At 51.8% G+C, this 22,060-nt stretch overlaps 2 protein-coding genes and 4 non-coding genes across 7 annotated transcripts; 1 reads left to right on the plus strand and 5 right to left on the minus strand.

Moving 5' to 3' along the window:
* The first annotated feature begins 3,003 nt into the window (after positions 1–3,003).
* Positions 3,004–10,549, plus strand: BEST4 (bestrophin 4). Of its 2 annotated transcripts, XM_070510040.1 has the most exons (10): positions 5,819–5,912; positions 6,379–6,542; positions 6,635–6,729; positions 7,307–7,540; positions 7,747–7,901; positions 8,375–8,452; positions 8,749–8,946; positions 9,072–9,152; positions 9,257–9,411; positions 9,588–10,549. In XM_070510040.1, the coding sequence occupies exons 2-10, from the start codon at positions 6,391–6,393 to the stop codon at positions 9,862–9,864; spliced, it is 1,425 nt and encodes a 474-aa protein (XP_070366141.1). In that variant the 5' UTR covers positions 5,819–5,912; positions 6,379–6,390; the 3' UTR covers positions 9,865–10,549. The 2 variants fall into 2 exon arrangements, with proteins under 2 accessions (XP_070366142.1, XP_070366141.1); XM_070510041.1 differs by lacking the exons at positions 5,819–5,912; positions 6,379–6,542 and adding an exon at positions 3,004–3,396.
* Positions 10,550–14,024: 3,475 nt separating this feature from the next.
* Positions 14,025–16,753, minus strand: RPS8 (ribosomal protein S8). Its single transcript, XM_014828086.3, has 6 exons — positions 16,657–16,753; positions 16,152–16,258; positions 15,603–15,702; positions 15,025–15,200; positions 14,646–14,775; positions 14,025–14,181 (listed from the first exon to the last, which is right to left on the minus strand). The coding sequence occupies exons 1-6, from the start codon at positions 16,658–16,660 to the stop codon at positions 14,072–14,074; spliced, it is 627 nt and encodes a 208-aa protein (XP_014683572.1). The 5' UTR covers positions 16,661–16,753; the 3' UTR covers positions 14,025–14,071.
* Positions 14,285–14,353, minus strand: LOC123286197 (small nucleolar RNA SNORD38). Its single transcript, XR_006528466.1, has one exon. It is a non-coding gene; the product is annotated as a small nucleolar RNA SNORD38 (small nucleolar RNA).
* Positions 14,883–14,953, minus strand: LOC123286198 (small nucleolar RNA SNORD38). The gene has a single exon (XR_006528467.1). It is a non-coding gene; the product is annotated as a small nucleolar RNA SNORD38 (small nucleolar RNA).
* Positions 15,782–15,885, minus strand: LOC123286199 (small nucleolar RNA SNORD46). The gene has a single exon (XR_006528468.1). It is a non-coding gene; the product is annotated as a small nucleolar RNA SNORD46 (small nucleolar RNA).
* Positions 16,346–16,425, minus strand: LOC123286190 (small nucleolar RNA SNORD55/SNORD39). The gene has a single exon (XR_006528460.1). It is a non-coding gene; the product is annotated as a small nucleolar RNA SNORD55/SNORD39 (small nucleolar RNA).
* Positions 16,754–22,060: the final 5,307 nt, after the last annotated feature.

Genomic DNA, 22,060 nt, shown 5'->3' on the forward strand with positions numbered 1-22,060 from the left:
CTCTGCCCTCACTCTGTACCATCCAATCAATTATTAAGCCATTCAGTCCTCAAAGATTTATTGAGAGCACCTGCTAAGTGCCAAGCACTGTCTGAATAAGACTGATCAAGGCTGTAGCCCTCATTTAGTTTACGTTCTGCTTGATGGAAATAGACAATGGGCAAGTATATAAACAAGGTAATTGCAGGCTGTGAAAAGTGCTATGAAGGAAGTAAACAGAAGAGCTTACTTTAGCAAGAGTAGTCAGGAAAGTCAACAAATGTTTATTGAGTACCCAATCCCTGTCAGTTTTATCTCCCAAATATCTCCAAAATCTATCCACTTCCGTCCATCTTCCCCTCACACCCTAATCCGGGTCACGGTCTCTCTGGGTGGGATTGTTGCTATAGCACCTTCCTGGTCTCCTTGGCTTTAGTTTCATCTCCAGTTCATCCTCCCTCCATATGGCCATCCCACCCAATCCCTCATCAGGCCCACAAGGGCCCACTCTCTAACCTTGCCCTTCATGGCCACTGAAGGGAGAACCAAAACAGCCTGAGATGTGGGGAAATACTGGTAGCTCAGATGAGTGAGGGAGACTGGGGGACGGGCGTGGGCAGGAAGGACTTAAATGCCATACGCAGGAGTTCGATCTTTATCCTGCAGGTCAACAATTTTCCTGGGGGGAGATGGTACTAGTGGGGTCAGAAAAGACAAATCCGCAGGAGAACTGGAGCTGAGGCATGTATAGTTTGAAAAGGCATATGTGATGCTGCAATTTTATATTTGGAAAATAAAGCAAAATGTCTTTGTATTAGTTTGCTAGGGTTGTCATAACAAAATACCACAGACTGGGGCCGGCCCCGTGGCCGAGTGGTTAAGTTCGCGCACTCCACTTCAGCGGCCCCGGGGTTTCACCAGTTCAGATCCTGAGCACAGACATGGTATTGCTCATCTAAGTCATGCTGAGGCAGCGTCCCACATGCCACAATTAGAAGGACCCACAATTGAAAATATACAGCTATGTTCCGGGGGGGGAGGGGGGGAGGGCTTTGGGGAGAAAAAGGAAAAAAATAAAAAATTAAAAAAAAAAACAATACCACAGACTAAGTGGCTTAAACAACAGAAATTTATTTTCTCACAGTTCTAGAGTCTGGAAGTTCAAGGTCAAGGTATTGACAAGGTTGATTTCTTCTGAGGCCTGTCTCTTGGTTTGTAGACGGAGGTCTTCTCCCTCTGACTTCACATGATCTTTTTGGCTGTGTCCTAATCTCTTCTTCTCATAAAGACACCAGTCAGATCAGATGAGGGCCCACCTTAGGCCCCATTTTAACCTAATTACCTCTTTAAAGGTCCTATGGCCAAATACAGTCACATTCTAAGGTAATGGAAGTTAGGACTTTGTACTAGCGTCAAAACTACCTCCACCTATCTTAGGTTTTCAGATGGGGCTCTTCAACAAAAAGACAGATTAACAGAAGAAAAACAAACAAGTTTATTAACATGTATAATTTATGTACACATGGGAGATATCCAGGGGAAAAAACGATTAACTCTCCCATGTGGCTTAAAATTCAGGCTTAAATACTATGTTAATAGGGAAAGGGGAAGGGGCGCGTAGGCCTCCAGGGGAGAGTAAATGATTTCTGGAAAGATGAATGGGCCCTTAGAAGAGTGGATGGGAGATATGACAGTCTGTGACTCAGTTGGTCTGGATGTGGGGTATATAGACTTCCAGTCTCCTCTCCTGTGATATGAAACTCCCGGGAAGGGAATTATGACCATTGAGTTTCCTTTGAAGGATCTGTCTTTAGGTATATAAGGGGAGTTTAGAGAAAGCCTCTCTCTGCATTTGCTGTTTTTCAAGTGTCTACAGCTCAAAATAATATGCCAAAATGGCATATTCTGTTACCCTTCACTGACTTCTCTCCTTGGGAAGTTAAAGAGATTCTTGAGCCCTCCTCCAGAGCCAGGACACCTGAAGGGCATCCTCCTGGACGCTGTATCTGAGGGGCCTGGCATCCTGCTCTGCCTCTTCCCTCAGTGTAACACATGCTACCATTATGCACCTGCTGTGTACCAGGCACTGGGCTAAGCATTTATCTTATTGACTGCTCACAGTAACCTTATGATGTGGATGTGATTATTATCCCCATTTCACAGATGAGGAAACTGAGGGTCAAGGGTTAAACTTTTTGCCCAAGGTCATATACAGCTACGAAGAGGCAGAGTCAAGATCTGAACCCAAGATGTCTGACTCCACTATTCACCAAACCTGACTTTTTTGGGGGGGGGGTCACTTGTTCTCTGCCCTTGTACCTGTCCTACTACACTGCTGCATGTCTCCATGTCCTGCTTACTAATGCCCTTTCTCATCCCCCAAGACTCTCACAACCTCTGCCCAAGCTGAGTTCTTCTGAGCTCTCTGGGGCTCCATTCCCCAGAGGCTGCTGTCAGGCCCACTGCCCCTAGTTGAGGACATATCCCACACTCCTTGCCCCCTGGCAGCTCAGAGTCAGAATCTCTTGACAGTGTCAGGTCACAGAGGTCAAGGAAGTCTCTCAAGAATGAGAGATGCCAAGAAGGGTAGGACTCAGGAGGGGGCTACTGGATTCAACAATGAGGGGATCTCAGGTGTCCTTGGTGGATGCAGAGGGGGAAGTGCTAAAGGCGGGCCAGAGAGAAGAGAGATGCTAATAGCCACAGCAGCTTAGGGACCTGAGGGACAAGCTTACCAGGTGCTATTCGGAACACTTTATAAATATTCATTCATTTACTATTCACAACAGCTCCTTGAGCTAGGTATTATCATTCCCACTTCCCCATGGGGAAATGAAGCACAGAGAGGCTAAACGGCTGGCCCAAGGTCAGGAAGGTCATTCATGGTGGAGTCTTGATTTGTAAATCTAGGCAGTCTGGCTCCAGACTCCATGCTGTAAACTGCCAAGCCATATATCCAGCTCTCAGCTGTGAAGGCAGAGGTGGTTCAGACCAGAGGAGAGGGAGAGGCAAGAGGTAGAGGACAATAAAGAAGGGTGGGATAAATGATTTATGGTGGAGTGCTTCCCTCTCCTGGACCATAAACCAAAGGGACCTGTCAGCAGCTGGGAAGGGAGATAAGGTGACTCAGGAGGGAGGGTCTGGGTGGGACCTGGGGACTGCCCCTTCCTGGGGCAAGGCTTCAGGTCCTGTACCTTTATCCGTGGCTCTGTGGGAAATTCACAGCCCAGTGATGCAGAGTGTTGCTAAGAGGCAGAAGTGTGAGGGCCACAGACGGGAACGGGGGCAGAGGAGTGAAATGCAGCCAGCTGGGTTGCCCTCAAGGAGTGCTGTCACAGAGAAGCTTCCAGGACCTCAGGGCCTGAGCTCCTGTGGTCCCAGGGCCTGGCTTCCCGGGTACAAGACACTCTTCAAGTGGTAAGCAGCCCAGAATGCTCTAGAAAAGCCACAGATAAGAGCTTGGGAAGGCGCTGCATGGCATTGACAGCTGAGGCCCTAGAGCTAGTATGTCGCCCCCCCCAGGTCAGGTGGTCATTCCAGACCTCTGGGACACACACACACAGAGTCCTGTTCTTTCCACACTGACATCTCACCTGGGCCCTGGAAGGAGGCTACAACTCTTTAAGGCCATTCGTAGGTTTCCAGACCTTGCTCACCTGGGAAGTTTCTCACAAAAAAAGGGGAGGGGAACAGATGTCCTTCAGGCTAAAAGGGACAAAAATTTTTAAAAAAGGAAAGAAAGAGAGAAAAGAAAAGCCTGCCTGGGTTCAAGTCCTCCCCAGCTTTATCACGGTGAATCAGACGCAGTCCTGTCCTCAAGGGTCTCACAGGCTGGAGGCGGAATCTCCCTGTAGACGGCTCACAGACAAGGATGACTAACCGCTGCAGAGAGAAACCCAGAGGGCTTTGAGGAACGACTGGGGGAAGGTCACGGCAGGCTTTCTGGAGGACGCTCTGAGCTGGACCTCGAAGGAGCAGGGAAAAGGAGCAAGGCCAGAGGCTGCTGATGGAGGGTGGGGGGCGCATCTCAGAGGGCCTTGTGAACCCAGCTTAAAAGCCAGGACCGGGCACTGTTTGGCTTGGGGACAGGCTGGCAGGGCATCGGGAAAGGTCTCTGCCTTGTTTTTTGTTTTTTGAGGAAGATTAGCCCTGAGCTAACTACTGCCAATCCTCCTCTTTTTGCTGAGGAAGACTGGCCATGAGCTAACATCCGTGCCCATCTTCCCCTACTTTATATGTGGGACACCTGCCACAGCATGGCCTGGCAAGTGGTATGTAGGCCTGCGCCCGGCATATGAACCAGCAAAACCTGGGCCACCGGGCGGAACGTGAGAACTTAACTGCTGTGCTACCAGGCTGGCCCCATCTGCCTCTTTTTTTAGCTGAGGAGGATTCACCCTGAGCTAACATCCATGCCAATCTTCCTCTATTTTTTAGTATGTGGGTTGCCAGCGCAGCGTGGTGACTAACAGAGTGGTGTAGGTCCATGGCCAGGAACCGAACCCAGTCGCCAAAGCAGAGTGTGCTGAACTTAACCACTAGGTTACCATGGCTGGCCAGGGTCTCTGCCTCTCAATCTCAGGAGGATTGCCTGGTCGTGGGCGCAACAGTAGACCAGTAGGTGGAAACCAAAGGGAACAGATTCGGCTTTTCATGGTAATAGCAGTGCTCCAGGCTCCGGGCATTGTTTCTTTGAATTCCCCTGATTGTCCTGGGAGGAAGGTGTTATTGATCCTGTTTTGTAGAGGAGGAAACTGAGGTTCAGAGAGATGAGGTACCGTGTACAAGGTTACAGAGAGCTAGAACTCAAACCCAGGTTTGTCGGACTCCCAAGCTTGTGCTCCTAGCCACCTCTCCACGCTTCCTCTCTTTAGGAAACCCTTGCACCTGAAAATCAGCTCACAGTGTGGGGGAAGGAGCTTCCTAAGACAGGTCAGAAGTGGGACCCCCACTCCTAGGTTTTTGCAGAGCAAGACCCCCAGGGATAGTGGTGGGTCTGAGCTAGTGTTCGATTTCCTGACCCCAACAATTCAGCACTGGGCGGGGGGTTGGGGGGGCGCTAATTGAGCTGGTGCCTCAGGTAGTATTTCCTCTGTTTGACAGATGAAGAAATTGAGACCCACAGGCCCACAGGTGGAAAGGGCCACTCAAGATCCTGGACACCGCTAGCAGTCAGGATGCAAGACACAGGGCTGAGAAGGGTCTGCATCCCAAGGCCTGAGACCCAGATCTGTGGCCTCATCAGCCCTGTGGAATGGGGATGGGGAAGGGCCAGGCCAGGCCAGGCCTCCCAGAGCCTGGGCTGAAAGCCTGCCAGTGTGGCCAGTGCATAGGACCCTGGTCCCAGGGCTCAAGCCCTTGTTTAGGTCCAGTTAGGCCACCTCTAGCCTTTCAAGTCCATCAGCTTGGGTTTTGAATCCTGCCTCCAACACGTCCTAGCTGGACGACCGTGGGCAAGTCATTCACCTCTTGGAGCATCAGCTGTGAAATGGGGATGATTCCCACCTCATGGGGCTGTGACAAGGATTCCACGAGAGGGTGATGAGGTGGTGCCTGTGGCACAGTGCGTGTCACTTAGTCAGTGCTCTGGGATCTGCAGCTGTTAGATTATAACAATTTATCATGCATCTGTGTTCTCACCTGGAGCGTGGGACAGTAATCCCTGTCATCCTGGCTTCAAGGCCATGGTGTCACCTGTGTGAGCTATGGGGTCAGTGCAGATGGCAATTCTGTCGCTCAAAGCCCAGCCCAGCCCTGCAGGGGGAGGGAGACCATCCAGTTCCCAGGACCAGGGGAAGCTGGGTGACAGCCTCAATCCATCAATGATAACCTCAGTCCAGTGAAACTTTATGGGCCCACGAGGTACTTAAGTGTGTGTGGGGTGAAGGTGAGCCCAGTTCTGCTTCCTCCATGCAGGCTGCTGCCCAGAGCAGGTAGGCAGGTGTGGGGTGGGGGTGAGAGCACCCCGGGCCTTGGGAGACCAGCCATCAGCTTTGAGAGCAAGGCCCCAAGGGACAGTGGTGGGTCTGGGCCAGAGCTGGATCCCCTGTTCCCAGCAGCTCAGGATCTGGCTAGTCCGCAACCTACAAGTGGAAGAGGAGCTTGGGGAAGCCTCATGCTCCTGAGGGTGTAGATCTCAGCTCCCCCCTCCCATGCCGGCTGAGCTCTGGAGGGGTGGGGGTATGCTTTGTCTGCTCTGCAGCTTCCTCCCCCTGGTCTACCGACACAGGGTGAAGGCTGGGGGTGGGGGGTGGGGGTGGGGTGTGCGTGTACACGCGATCAGAGTTGAAGGGAGGTTGCCTGGGGAACTAAGCTTGGCGATGAGAAGGCGAGCTAAGGAGAAGGCTTGCTGGGGGGAGGGACAGCTCTGGGGGCAGCTCTTGTGACCTCCTGCCCCAGGCCCCCAGCACCATGACGGTTTCATACACCCTCAAAGTGGCGGAGGCCCGCTTCGGAGCCTTCTCTGGCCTGCTCCTCCGCTGGCGGGGAAGCATCTACAAGCTCCTCTACAAGGAGTTCCTCGTCTTCGTCGCCCTGTATGCCCTGCTCAGCATCACCTACCGGTGCGAGGGTGCGGGCGGGGCTCAGGGCTAGCCTGTAGGGGACCAGGCTGCCCACCTCCCTCTAACCCAGGCCTACACCTGACCTTCCCCAGGCTGCTGCTGACTCAGGAGCAGAAGCACGTGTATGCTCAGGTGGCCCGATACTGCAACCGCTCTGCGGACCTCATCCCCTTGTCCTTTGTCCTGGGTAAGCCTCCCTCCAGTTCTCCCTGGTATCCCTCTTACATCTTCCCTGACCTTTGCTGTCGGGTTGATAGCTCTGAGGGTCAGAATCACGCCACGAGGTCAACAAGAGTAGGCTCCGCAGGCATGGGAACTGGTGCTGGTCCAGGATTTCCAGAGGGCTAGGCCCTCCCTGTCACCTACTGGACCCTCACTCCCAACAAGGCACAAGACACCTGCTGGCCTCACAACTCTGCTCTGGGTACTGGAGGGGAGCTGGAGAGAGATGACACCCCCTCCTCGCCCTCCCCGGAAGAAGGGCTCAGAGTGAAACATCACCTGCCCTTGAACCACCACGCTTCCTCTGCCGGAGGAGGTTTGCACTGCCCCTTCCTCCCGGTCTGGTCTAGCACATCAGGGCGGGACCAGACGAAGAGGCTGTCCTCCTGACAGCCAGGCCAGGCTCTGGAGCCCAATGTGTCCTTCCCTCTGTCTGGGTTCAACCTGGCCTGGACCAGGAGCTCTGGCTGGGGGGCAGGACAGACCGACTCCCAGACCCTCCATCTTCCCTTCCCGTCGCCCCTACCCATGGCGGCAACTAGGTTTCTACGTGACCCTGGTGGTGAACCGCTGGTGGGCCCAGTACACAAGCATCCCACTGCCGGACCAGCTGATGTGCGTCATCTCGGCCAGCGTGCACGGCGTGGACCAGCGCGGCCGCCTGCTGCGCCGCACCCTCATCCGCTACGCCAACCTGTCGTCGGTGCTGGTGCTGCGCTCGGTCAGCACCCGCGTGCTGAAGCGCTTCCCCACCATGGAGCACGTGGTGGACGCAGGTGCGCGATGGGGTGGCCCTGGGGCCCGGCCCACGGCCCAAGGCAGGGGCGGCGCTGGAGGAGCCCTGGGCGGGCCGAGGCCAAGATCTGCCCCGCAGGCTTCCTGGTAGGGCAGGTCTGACTCCCCAAGGGGCGCTCAGGGCCCCAGGGAGGCGGGTCCTGGGGGCAGAGGATAAGTCTGCGCCCCACCCACTTTATCCCCACAGGTTTCATGTCCCAGGAAGAGAGGAAAAAGTTCGAGAGCCTGAAATCCGACTTCAACAAGTACTGGGTCCCCTGCGTCTGGTTCACCAACCTGGCGGCTCAGGCGCGGAGGGATGGGCGAATCCGTGACGACATTGCTCTCTGCCTGCTCCTGGAAGTGAGTCTGCCCAGGCCCAGGCCCATCTGCTCCCCTAGCCCTGGCTTTGCAAACTGGAATAATAATTTTCATACCCAACACTTATATGGTGCCAACCATGTACCACACACTGTTGGAAGCACTGTACTTACATTAACTCAGTGAACCCTCAGAAAAACCCTTGAGATAGGCACTATTATCACCCCTCTCTCACAGATGAGGAAACTGCCGCACAGAGTGGAAAAGAAACTTGCCCAAGTCACACAGCTAGTTAGTGGAGCTGGGATTCACACAAACATTCCGGCTCCAGGGTCTGTGCTTGCAATTACTTTGCTAAACTGCTTCCCATCACAGGCCCCCAGCCTGCTGTCACCACCGAGAGCAGACTGAGCCTCCAGACCTGGCCCAGGCCGCGTTTGTGCTGGGCTCGCCTGTTCTTTTCCTGTTCTTCCTTCCTCACCTCCACTGACTTCCTCCTCCTGCTGTTCCACCAGGAGCTGAACAAGTACCGGGCCAAGTGCAGCATGCTTTTTCACTATGACTGGATCAGCATCCCCCTCGTCTACACCCAAGTAACTGCCTCTCACCTCCCCAGTCCCAGTGCCTACTGTATGTTCCGTGCTGTGTGTGACACTGAGACGAACTAGAGATGGTACCTGCCTTGGGGCCGTTCAGTTCAGTGAGACACTGAACAGCCTAGGGCTCGTCCTCAAAGCCCCGCTGGACTCCCACTGAGATGCCCCCATCCCCGCTGGTGCTGCCACACCTCGCTGCGTGTTTTCATTACTTGTCAGACTTCCCCACCGGCCCTCAGGGGCAGGGACGGCATTTCTCGCTGTCCCACTCAGCCCGGCTTCCCCTTCTCCAGGTGGTGACCATAGCAGTATACTCGTTCTTTGCCCTCTCCCTGGTTGGCCGCCAGTTTGTGGAGACAGAGGCAGGCGCTGCCAAGCCTCGGGAGCCTCTGGAGCCAGGCGGGAAGCCAGGGCCAGCGCTGGGGGACCTGGACATGTATGTGCCTCTCACCACTCTGCTGCAGTTCTTCTTCTATGCTGGCTGGCTCAAGGTGGGCACTTCAGGTGGTCATGCCAGCCTGCTCTTTATACAGAGACGTGGGCCCAGGGCTCATCCCAACTCTGGGGACAGAGCATGGGGCTCTGAACCCCGAAAACACTGTCTTACAACCTGCAGGTGGCTGAACAGATCATCAACCCCTTTGGTGAGGATGATGATGATTTTGAAACCAACCAGCTCATAGACCGCAACTTGCAGGTGAGCAGGGGACTGGGGGCAGCTCGTTGGCCTCTCCCTCCCTGCCAGCTCAGCCCGGGTAAGGAGAGAATGGGAGGATCCTTGTGACCTGCTGCCCGCCCCAGGTGTCCCTGCTATCCGTGGACGACATGTACCAGAACCTGCCTCCGGCCGAGAAGGACCCCTACTGGGATGAAGACCTGGCGCTGCCGCCCTACACTGTGGCCACGGTGGCCGAATCGCTGCGGCCTTCCTTCCTGGGCTCCACCTTCAACCTGCGGTGAGTGGCTCGCGCTGTCGGAGGCAGGACTCGACCTGGCACGCGTGCCCCAGGTTCCCCCCGCACCTCTGGGCGCCAATGATTCGGCCCCCCAAACCCTCCCGCCCCCCGTCCCCTGCCGGAGAGCCACTCAGCCGGCGCGCCGAGGCTCGCTCATCCCGCCCTCCCGCCCGCAGCATGAGCGACGACCCGGAGCAGAGCGTGCAGGTGGAGGCGTCCCCCGCCTTGGCTCGGCCGGTGGCCCCCGCGCAGACCCCGCTGCTGGGCCGCTTCCTGGGAGTAGGAGCGCCCTCTCCCGCCATCAGCCTCCGGAACTTCGGCCGCGCACGGGGAGCCCCCCGCACTCCTCACCTGCTGCGCTTCCGGGCTGAGGAGGGCGGCGACCCCGAGGCCACCGACCGCATCGAGGAGGAGGAAGCTGCGGAGTCAGGGGATGAGGCCGGGCAGCCCTGAGCAGAGGCGGAAGGGCCATCCCGCCGGCTTCCCCCAGGCCCGCCCCCGCCCCCGCCCCTCCCTCCAACGCCCACTTGGCGGGCCGCGCCGGGTCCTGCCCTCCGGCTCTGCTAGAGCAGCACTTCCCGGGTGCCCTGAGCCGGAGCATTTAGGGACGGACCTTGAAAGAGGAAGATGGCGGGAAGGGCCTGAGCCAGGGCTGGGAATGTGCCCACCTTGGAGGGAGAAGGTAGGATGGATTGCTGGGCGGAGGTGAAGCTAAAAGGATACATGGGGCGAGGCATAGAGGACGAGAGCCCAGGAGCGCTCATTTCCTCGGCATTGGGGGCCAGGGTGGGGGGTCCGTTCTCAAACTGGAGGGGGAATCAGCATCACTGTTTGTTAAACAATTCTGAGTACCACTGCCAGCGTTTGATTCATTCCATCTGAGATGGAGCGCAAGAATTTGCGTTTCTACTAAGTTCCCAGGTGATGCTGCTGCTGCTGCTGCTGTCTAGGGATCACAATTGGAGCCATACATAAAAAGATGTGTAGAAGGGTCTATCTTATCCTGATAGCCTTACTTTGAAGAGGGGTCAAAGTGTGTATGCTGGGGGACTTTTGATTTATCTGTAATGTTCAGTTTTTCGTTCACAATGAGAATGTATTCATTTATTACTTGTGCAATTACACTCGTTTAAAATTGAACTGGCATGCTAGTGCTAGGATAAAGGTATGGGAATCTGCCCTAGAGGCTGATGAAACTCAGATGTGAAGGCAGCCACACACCGCTCAGCCTCGACTTTCAACCTGTGGGTGGAGTGCCCATCTCTTCTCTGCTCCCACCAAACGGGGAGAAGGGCAGTTTAAGGGATGCGAGCTGCGGTCCATATCCATGGTGGGCCTGCGGTGCTGGGAGCATGCGATGGATGGTAAGAGGGCGTGTGAACAGCCCTCCTGGGGAGCACTGGATTGGAGTTGTTGCTAAATTTACCTCCTCGAAGATTCCTGCCCTCTAAGCTCAGCCTCCACTAAAGAAATTGGTAAATGTCAAAACTGAATGTTATGGCCAAAGGATGACCAATGCCAGAATTCAGAGACGAGGCAGGAGAGTGTAGCCTCTGGCATTGTCGACTGACTGGATTATAACACTGGCTTTGCTACTTTCCTGCTGTGTGACCAAGGGATACTGAACATTTCTAAGCCTCAGTCGCCAAATCTATAATGTGGAGACAATAGCACCCAATGATCGCCATTCCCTCAGAAGGTATTTGAGGGGTTTCACTGGGTTTACAGGGTTAGGTAGCCTTGCTTCAGGGCAAGAATGGTCATCTGTGAAGGCAGTGGAGAGGGACAGTGAATGGATTCAAGACTTTAGAGAAGGAACTCACTGGTCCTATTGATAGAGGTGGAAGTGAAGGCGGGGGAGGAAAGATCAATGTCTTGTAAAGCTCAAATTAGAAAATAAGGGCAGGGGGCCAGCCCGGTGGTGCAGCGGTTAAGTGCGCACATTCCACATCGGTGGTCCAGGGTCCACTGGTTTGGATCCTGGGTGTGGACATGACACCGTTCATCAAGCCATGCTGTGGCAGGCATCCCACATATAAAGTAGAGGAAGATGGGCACCGATAAACTAACTCAGGGCCAGTCTTCCTCAGCAAAAGAGGATTGGTGGCAGATGTTACCTCTGGGCTACTCTTCCTCAAAAAAAAGAAAATAAGGGCAAAGTGCTGTGTGTTGCTTTGCTATGCCTGACACTACAGCTCTCAGTAAACAGTAGCTAATATGAAGGCAGTGCATGTAGATCACCACTGGGTGGGAAGGCGTGGCCATCTCCCCAGAGCCAATGGTTAAGGCTAAAGCCTCTAAACAGGGTTGGGGTTGATGGATTTTTGTCCTTGTTTTCCTGTGAGGAAGATTGTCCCCCAACTAACATCTGTGCCAATCTTCCTCTATTTTCTATGTGGGACACAGCCTCAGCATTGCTTGGTAAGTGGCATGTAGCTCTGCACCCAGGATCTGAACCTGGAAACCCCAGGCCACAGAAGCAGTGGGCACAAACTTAACCACTACGCCATCAGGCTGGCCTTCTCAAGTTTGTGTACTCAACAAGCACACACACAAAAAGTGGGGTTCATTTGTATTCACAAAAGTCTGCAGTTTAGTCAAGTTGATGAATCAGTTGTATTTCACACTTATTTGGCTCTTAAGATATGTCCTTGTACTTTCCATCAACTTTAAATTGGATTAAAATCTTAAGACTTTTTTTTGGTGAGGAAGATTGGCCCTAACATCCATGCCAATCTTCCAATTTGTATGTGGGGCACTGCCACAGCATGGGTTAATAAGCCATGTGTGGGTCTGCACCTGAGATCCAAATCTGTGAACCCTGGGCCGCCAAAGTGGGCTGCACAAATTTAACGACTACACCACCAGGCCAGCCCAAGACTTTCTCTTTTGAACCCATTTAGCACATATTTGAGCGTCTGGTATATTGCCATGCATTTTTCCAGGTACTAGAGACACAGCAGGAAACAAATATTGCCGTTCTCCTGGAGTAATGTTCTCATTGAGGACAAGATAGACAACAATCAAATAAAATGAGCTAAATTTATAGGGCAGGGGGGAAGTGGTTAAATTCATGTGCTCTGCTTCAGTGGCCCAGGGTTCATGGGTATGGACCACACACTGCTCAGCAAGCCAAGCTGTGGCAGCATCCCACATTACAAAACAGAGAAAGATTACTACAGGTGTCAGCTCAGGGATAATCTTCCCCACCAAAAAGAAAAAAGGTTTATGTCAGATTGAGGGATAAAGAGAAAAAAAAAAAAATGGGTAAAGGATAGAGCCTGGAGGGAATTGCAATTTAAAATTCTGTGATCAGGAAAGAACTCACTAGGGTGACACAGCAACAAAAACTTGGAGGGAGTAAGCCATGTGGATATTTGAAGGAAAGTGTTCCCAATGAAGAGAACAGCAGCAGAGTGATTAAGTTCACACACACTGCTGCGGTGGCCCAGGGTTTGGATCCTGGGTGCGGACATGGCACTGCTCGTCAGGCGAGGTTGAGGCGGCGTCCCATATCCCACAACTAGAATGGACCTGCAACTAAGATATACAACTGTGTACTGGGGGGTTGGGAAATAAAGCAGGGGGGAAAAAAAAAGAAGAGAACAGCAAGTGAGCATGTGTTCATTAAGGCCAAGGTGATCACTATGGAAAAAGTTTGCTAAGGATTTTGGGGTGGGAAGCTCTCATGTCAAAAATCTGATCTTTTAAAATGACCGCTAATTGCTGGGATTGCATTGGGGGCAACAGAAGCAGCCTTGAGAGCAACTAGGATGCAAAAAAGTGACCAGAATGGGAGAGGTGGTGTTAAACGTTGGGGAAAAAAAAGGGGGGGTTGAATCAACAAGATCTTGGTGCCATTAGATATGGGAGTAGAAGAATAAAGCTGAGAAAGACCCAAGAGTTTGATTTCAGCACAGTTGCAAGAAGACTATTGGCTGTCATCGAATCGATGAGAAAGTGTTTGAAAAGGGAAAGAAGAATGTGATCAGTTTTGAACATGCTGAGCTTTCAGATATCCAAGTGCAGGTGTCAAGGAGGTCTAGGCTAACATTAGAAAGACGGAGCATAAACCACATTCACATGCCGCAAGACAACAATGTAGCTCAGTTGAAGATACCTGACCCTTGGAGATGTAGCAATATCACTGGTAATCTTAATTGTTTATGAGTGATTAGGGGGGGAAGGAGTAGGGTTCAAGAAAAAAACAAAAGCTGACACAACATGGCTATGTAAACATGTATTTAACTTGCTCTCAACAATGCAGGAACCCAATTCCAACGTTTCCAGACCATCCACGAACCCAGGCTGAAAACTGAACCAAACCCTTAGAACCAAGGTCTGCATAAGGGTACAGGATCTCTAAAAGAGCCACCTTCACAGAGGCAGTGTGGCTTCAGGTTCCAATCATGGACCAGCCAACAGCCCAGTGTTGCTGGGGGCCCCACTTCTGGGATACCTCCTTCATGCAGTCTCTGCTCGGCCTGAAAACCAGCTCTTAGGGTGAGAAATGTTCCCCCTGCTACAGAAACACACTCAGGCCTGGCCTTCAGGGAGAGGGAGTTGGGGACTCCAGTGTGCCGAGCGAACGTTCAGACGACATTAACACAGGACAGAGAACAACAAACCCCTTTATTACGTGAGCTAGGACCAGAGGGACTTATTTGCCTTTCCGGGCCTTGATTTTCCTCAGATAGAACTCCAGCTCCTTGCCCTCTAGCACATAGCCGTCTGCTCGGCCACACTGGCCTGGTCTGGAAGCGATACATGCTGCAAGAGAGTAAAATGACAATGTGGCCCTCCCCAGACCTATGGATCCCCTTAGAAGTCCACATTGCTTCAGGTATCCTGGGGACAGGCACGAAGCCCACTGTCTTCTCAGACAGACTTTATCATCACTTCAAGTCAGCAGCAGAACTGGACAAAGTTTTCATCACTGAGACAGACCCCTCAGCCCGGGCAGAGAATTCTCAAAATACTCTTGAAACTCAGAGGCACAGGCCAAGCTCAGGCCTATGGACTCCTGCCCACCATTTCCCATTTCAGTTTAACACTGATGGGGTGACCAAACGTTCTGATTTGTGCTGGTATGCTATTATCATTAAACCCTCCTGGCGAACCCTCTAGACCACATGGCTGGCAGTCAAAAGAACTGAGGCAAAGGTTAAAAAAAAAGGCAGAGGGCACAGCTCATCTTGGGATCCCCTCTCCCCGCAATGCAACAGCCATCTCACCGAGAAGTTTGCCCTGCTGGAACTGTTCCTCCAGAAGACTGCTGATTTTAGCATTCTTTTTCCTTTCATCGTATTTCTTCTGAATTTTCTTTGAGCGTTTTTTATTTAAAATTTCTTCCTCCTCAGGAGTCTGAACAAAGCAGATACAAGGGGGTTAGCTAGGGCTCCCCAAGCCCCAGGTCAGGGACGGGAACATCATCGCAGCCTGGAACCCCATGCACCCCAACCCTTGGCTGCCTTCCTCAGCACTAAAGGCTTTCATCTCTCCCCCTTCAGTAGCAGAACTGGACAGAGTTTTCATCACAAGGCAGCTGGAATCAGGCTGGCACCCACACCCACAACCCCACCCCTACAGGAAGCTGGCCCCCCAAGCACGCACCAGCTTGGCCCCCTTCTTGCGGCCCAGGGGCAGTGCGTAGTGGGACTCGTACCACTGTCGGTACGGTGTGCTGTCAACGAGCACGATGCAGTTCTTCACCAGGGTCTTGGTGCGGACCAATTCATTGTTGGATGCATTGTAGACAACATCAATAATCCTTGTTTTGCGTGTACAACCTGTTCACAGGAGAAATTCAGAAGTCAAGTCAGATAAGCCAGAGGCCAAAAGGCCTTGCTCCCCCTCCTCTGTCCTGGTAGGGCCTAAAGGACACAGAACTCTTAAGCCTTTACCCAGCCAAGAAGCATCAGCTCATCTTCCACAAACCCATCTTTCCAGAGGTGGCTGGCGACCACACAAACATAGTCTCTACATTCAACCCCAATCCCTGAGGCAGTAGGAGTTCACAGACAGGACAGGATGGAGAGAACTCTCCAGCGACCACAACCTCAAGGTTTTTCAACAAGGAGACACTTCAATATCTTGCTGGAGGACCATGGACTTCCTGCTAAAAGCACTCACTTAAGCTTAGAAAGGTTTAGGCGCTGAATTCCCACCCACTCCCGCAGGGCCTCACTCACACTCGGAGCCCCAGGAGAAGTTCCCCACGTCCAACCTCAAGGCCCGGTACTTCTTGTTGCCTCCCCGCACGCGGACTGTGTGTATGCGGCGGGGGCCAATCTGGAAAACACAAGGAGACAGGAGCTCGGTGACCCAGGAGAGCAGGACGAGAGGGAAAGGAACCTGGGCCGGCGGGAGGCGACAGTCAGTGTAACTATGACAAGTCCTAGCATTGGCAAGTGGCACAGAGGTGACCAAGACGGCCACAACCACACCTAAGGATACTTTTTCATCACTCTAGTCACCTCCGAGAGAGAAAAACCAGATTCCAGACACTGCGAATTAAGTCTCCATGCAAGAGGCTTCTGACTCTCATGTGAGCAGCCGCGGCCTGCAGGCGCCCTTCGGGTCCTCGGACACAGCACGTCTCCGTGCAGTCTCTTTAGGAGAACCCCAAAAAGTCCAAGTGAGGAGGCCACCCAGTCCCCATAACAAGTCACAGAGCCGACAAAGACGCAGAGGCCACACGTAGAGCAGGGGTCGCCCCCGGGCAGAGGCCCCGCACGCACCTTCGTGTTGGCCGCGGGCCGGCCCAGCTCATACTTCCGCTTCTTGTGGTAGGGCTTTCTCTTGCCCCCGGTCTTGCGGCGCTTGTGCCAGTTGTCCCGAGAGATGCCTGTATGTGGGAGCGGGGGCGGACGTTTGAGCCACCAGGACCCGGGGCGGTCGCCTGGCCAGTCCCCGACCCCCGCGCCGGGCAGGCCGCACGCTCAGCTCTCCAAGGTTGGCGTCCCCACTGCGCACTCGGCAGTCCACAGCATCACCAAGGTGTCATCATCCACGTGCGGCCCGGCCCGGACCCTTTCCCGCGGCAGCCATGTTGGGGCCGCGGGTCGCCGCAGCCCCGGCACCCTCCGGAGCAGGCCTCGGCGGCCAAAACCCGAGCCCCGCCCGCCTCGGGGCTGCAGGCAGCCGGGGCTCGGGGCGCCCGCACTCCTAGCTTGGCCGCGAGGCCGGATGGCCGCGGATGGAGCTCGCCTCGCTCCCCCGCGCCCCGCGCAGAGCGCCACTCACCCATCGCTCAGCGCCGGCTGGAAAGAGAAAACGCAGCGCGTCACGGCCGGGTTTGTAAACGGCCGTCCCGCCCCCTTGACGTATTTCCGGGCGCCTCACTTACGTTTCTGCGGTGGCGCTCGGGGCCCGCGGGGCTGGGGCGTCCTCTGAGCGCCGGAGCCCTGGGGAGGCCCTGGGAGGGCGAGTCCCGCGGGGTCGGCGGGTGTCGGCTGAGCTGTACAGCCGTAGGATGCAGCCGAGGGCGCAGCCTGGCCTTCTTTACGCTTTGAAAAGCCTTGTTTTAGAAGCTCTTGCTGTCGTCCAGGATGAGAGCTGCGGGCGCGCTGGAAAGGGTGGAAGGCAGCGGGGACGTAAACCAGTGCGGGACTTGGGTTTTGGTTTAAGGGTTCGGTGATGGTTTGGACGTGGGGGTTTAGGGAGAGGCAGGTGTGTCAAAGATTCCTAATTCCTCTCTTGATCAGTTGGATGAATATTGATGCCATTTACTGAGATGGGGTAGGCTAAGGTAGGAGCTGTTCTGAACATGTTCTTTTTGAGATTTGGTGACTCATGTAAGTGGGAATGGCCAGCAGCTGGACGTTCATGTCTGGTTATCCTTCTAGAAGAGATCTGGACAGAGAAGACGTTACTTTGGGAACCGTTGGTATACAAATGGTAATTAAAGTTACCAGAATGAAGGAACCTAGGGAGAGGGTATAAAGCAAACTTTTCTTGTAAAGGGTTAAGTAAATACTTTAGGCTTTGTGGGCTGTAGAGCCTGTGTCACAACTACTCCGCTTTGCTGTTGTGTGAAAGCAGCCATAGACAATAGTGAACGAATGGGTGTGGCTGTGTTCCAATAAAACTTTATGGATACTGGGATTCGCCTGTCGTGAAACATGCTTTTGTTTTTTTTCCGAACATTTGAAAACGTAAACTTTCTTAGCTCATGGGTCGGTCAGCGTACAGTAGTGTGCCAACCCCTGGCATAAAGAAATACAAGGAGATGCTCAATGTCCAAGAGTTGACGAATGTCAACATGTAAGGCCAGGTAAAGAAAAGCTGGCAAAGTTCACAGAAGGAGCAATTGGAGTGACACGAGAGCCAGCACAGGGTGGTATTATGGTCTAGTGCTACTATGAAGGCTGGTTAAAATGAGGGCTAAAAAGTGATTACTGAGGGGCTGGCCCCGTGGCCGAGTGGTTGGGTTCGCGCGCTCCGCTGCAGGCGGCCCAGTGTTTCGTCTGTTCGAATCCTGGGCGCGGACATGGCACCGCTCATCAAACCACGCTGAGGCGGCGTCCCACATGCCACAACTAGAAGGACCCACAACGAAGAATATACAACTATGTACTGGGGGGCTTTGGGGAGAAAAAGGAAAAATAAAATCTTTAAAAAAAAAAAAAGTGATTACTGAATTTAGTAACCAGAAAATCCTTGGTGGCATTCGCAAGAGCAGTTTCTGTGCAGGGGAGTGGGTAAAAACTTGATTGGTTTTTTCAAAATCTTGAAACAGAATGGGAAGTTAAAAAAAAAAAAAACAGTATATGCAGACAATTCCTTCCAGAAGTATGACTTTAAAAGGGAGGAGAGAATTAGGCTGGAGGCAAAGTGGAGCAGAAGGGCAGTTTTTAAAGGAGTAAACTGCCTAATGGACGAGCCCTTTTACACTGGGCTCCAGATTCTATCCTATCCCTCGGAGGAGATTCTTTCAACATTATCCCTTCTTTCTCCTGTATCTTCAACATTCTACTGGCTTCCTAGCACATTCAGAATAAAACCTAAATTCCTTACCATGGCCTGGAAGACCCAGGAGTATCCGGCTTCTGCTTATCTCTCTGACAGCAATTTGACTGCTTCCCCCTCACTCAACCCCAGGCACTCTGACCTTGCTGTTCCTGCTCAGGCCTTCATGCTCTGACAGAAAATGCTCTTCTAGGTTTTAGCCTGCTTTCTAAAGTAGCAATGCTCTTATCTTTGTCTACCCACTTAATACTAATGTTTTTTACATGCTTATTATGTTTTCCCCACTAAAATATAAGCATGAAAGTAGAAACTTTGAGTTGTTCACTTCTATATTTCCAACACCTAGAATAATGCCTGGCATTTAGTAAGCACTCAGTAAATATTTGAATGACACTTAAATATTTCAGCAAATTATTGTTCTGCTTACCGCATTGTATTCAGTGGGTTTTCCTGGTAGACTGTGAGGTCTTAGAGCACAGTGCAGGCTTCTCATTCATCTCTCCATCCCCAGTCTTTTGGCACAAGGAAAGGAAAAGGCAATTGGGCATAAAAAAGAGAAGATGGATTCAAGGGGCACTCGTTAGGTCATAGAATATTGTAATAGACTGGATTATGGGGATGAGAGAAGAGTGACATGAGATTTCTTTCCTGGGAAATCACATGAATGGTGGGGTGACACCAATAAATAGAGAACACAGGAGAGGCAGGTTTCTAGAAAGTTCAATCTTAGGATGAGCTTGAATTGCCTGTGGGACATATAGGTGGCTATTGTTTGTATTGCAAGTAGTTGGGAAGATGAGTCTGAAGCTTGGAAGAGAATGAGACTGCTATCTCCTTCCCCCACCCACCGTGGTCTCACTCCTTTATCCACCTAACCCAGTGGTCCACCTCGTCAGCCAGTCTGTATCACGTGAGCATCCTTTTTTTTTTTTTTTTTTTAACGTGCTAGAGTGGTAGACGAATTATAAATGCATCTGAATCTCTTGGGGCACTATTCAAAAGGGACCCCTGGAACTGTTGAAAGCAGAGTAAGATAGTTCATGTCCCACACCATGCCCTCCAAGTCTCTACTCTTGCTTTAGCAGAAGCCAAATAGGGTCTCATAATTCCACGTTATCCTGGAGAGATCTCTCTCCTGCTCCCCCCCAGTGCCCTAGCCTGGCTACCACTCCGTTTGCTTTGAGGCTGTTAACATTAAGTGGATTATGCGTTTGTCCCTATTTTCATTAGTCACCTTAAAAAGTCATCTAAATTGTATCTATCACCCGCATTCTAATCCTGACATACGTTATTAGCTTTTTTTTAACCAATTTACCACTATTCTCCATTTCCTAAAATCTTCTATGTCCTGTGTCATGCATCAGAAAAATGCTCTGTGTCTTCAACCTCTTCTCTCTGCCTTCTGAATGCTTCCTTTTCCTTTGCCTTCTGACAGAAATCTGGTTCTCTTAGAGGACTTTTCCTTGTCAACTCCTCAAGTGGAGGATGACTACACTCTTGCTGTGTTGATGGGAGACAGGTGTGCCCCATGGTATTCATTGCCCATTTTGGACCATTCTTACTCTATCATCCCTAAAAAGTGCAAACTTTGAATCTTGTGCGATAAGACGGTAACACTCACTACTCCTCTTTACTGCAGTTATCTATAAATTCTGAGTCTCACCAACTTGTGCCTAGGAGATTTTATATCCTGACTTACTATCCCTTTCTCTAATACTGCTCCTGTCCTGTTTGGGGTGCCTACCTATGAGAATCTTTACTTCCCTCAACCTTAACCTTTCACCACCTCCTCACCCTGTCAATCCTTAAACCTGGGGTTAATCCAACCTCTTGTGCCTGACACCTGGGTTACAAAATGCTGCTGGATAAAGGCATGTCGTTCTGCAGGCTAGAGCCGCTAGAAATCAAGGACAACAATTGGTATTTATTAGACCCTGGAGAATCTTTACAATGAAAGACTTACTTGAAGCATAAGCTCTACTGGACAAGACAATTAGGTTGTAATAAATGCTGTGAAGGAAATAGTGTGCTGTCATAGGGCAGAGGGGCAAACTTGAGATGGGATGCTCTGAGATGGCTTCTCTGGGGTGACAGAGACCTGGGGTAAACTGAGACCTCAAAGGAAAAAAAAGAGCCTTTTGAAGAGTGGATGGTTCCAGGCAGAAGGAACAGCAAGAGTAAGCAGTTCTGGAATGGTGGAGTAAGGACTTTCGAAAAACCACTCCTCCATAAAAGCAACGAGAACACTGTCTAAAATTGTCGAAATCAACTTTTCCAGAACTCTGAAATTAACTGAAGTCTTGCAACAATTCAAGGCGCATTTGTTCACGAAAAACAGCTGGGAACAGTGATCTTCGTTGCTTTTTGATTTGCTCTAATTCCACCCCCTTCTCCCAGCTCCACAGTAGCTTTGAAAACCAATAGCCTTCCAACTATGGTAGCTGTGGAAAAGGACAGCCTCATAGCAGTTGGAGGTGGCAGAACGGCCTTGAGCTCCTCAAAAGCTCCATCTCCAAAGAGCTTTCACCATTGGACCTGTCTGGCAGCTCACTGCAGAGCTCCATTCTCAGGGCTTGCCTTTATTTGACCTTGCTCAGAGCTCACCCTGTGAACAATCCTATTCCTATGGTGTTTTAAAAAAGTCAGGAGTGGGGCTGGCCTGGTTGCATAGTGGTTAAGTTTGAGCACTTGCTTTCGGGCTAGGGTTCACGGCCTGGATCCCAGGGTGCAGACCTACACACCACTCATCAGGCATTGCTGTGGTGGGGTCCTACATACAAAATAGAGGAAGGTTGGCACAATTGTTGATACCGACCCTGATAGCAGTTTCCCTACATTAAGCCCAGCATATATGGGGTTAAAACCAAAACACTCATTCCCTGCTTACTCTCTGTCTTCCTGGCTCCAGAATCCACTATCCTCCATGGAGAGAGACCCTGCCAAGGACAAGCACCTGGATTCACTATCTCCTCCCCACAAAGAGATACAGGCTGATGAGAAAGCTGCTGACCAGCAAGGTCACAGGCTTTCTCCTCTCTGCAAGTAGTCTCAAGGCCAAAGACAGGCTGGTGGGAAAGCTCCGACCAGCAAGCCATATGCTCCCCTTCCCCTATCTAAAACCCCAAATAAAAACCCCTCCTTTTAGCTTTTCAGGGAATTTGGGATTTTATTTTTAGCTGTCCTCTCTTTTTGCTCAGCGCTGTGCAATAATAAAATTCCTACTTTCTTCCACTACCCTAGGTGTCAGAGATTGGCTTGCTGCGCAACAGGTGAGCGAACTCATTTCAGGTTCGGTATCAGTGTTAGCTCGGGGCTAATCTTCCTCACCACACACACACACACACACACACAAAAAGAAAGGTCATCCTGATTGGAAAGGAAGAAGTCAAACTATCTCTATTCACAAATGATATGATCCTCTATATAGAAAATCTCAAAGAGACTAGGAAAAAAAAACTATTGGAGGGCCAGCCCCAGTGGCCTAGTGTTTAAGTCTGGCACACTCTGCTTCTGTGGCATGGGTTCAGTTTCCAGGTGCAGACCTACACCACTCGTCTTGTCTGTCGGCGGCCATGCTGTGATGGCAGTTCACATACAAAATAGAGAAAGATTGGCAAAAGATGTTAGCTCAGGGCAAATCTGCCTCAACAAACCCCCCCCCCCAAAACCAAAAAAAAAA

The sequence above is a fragment of the Equus asinus genome, chromosome 5 (genome assembly GCF_041296235.1).
Source record: "Equus asinus isolate D_3611 breed Donkey chromosome 5, EquAss-T2T_v2, whole genome shotgun sequence".
Taxonomy (NCBI): Eukaryota; Metazoa; Chordata; class Mammalia; order Perissodactyla; family Equidae; genus Equus; species Equus asinus.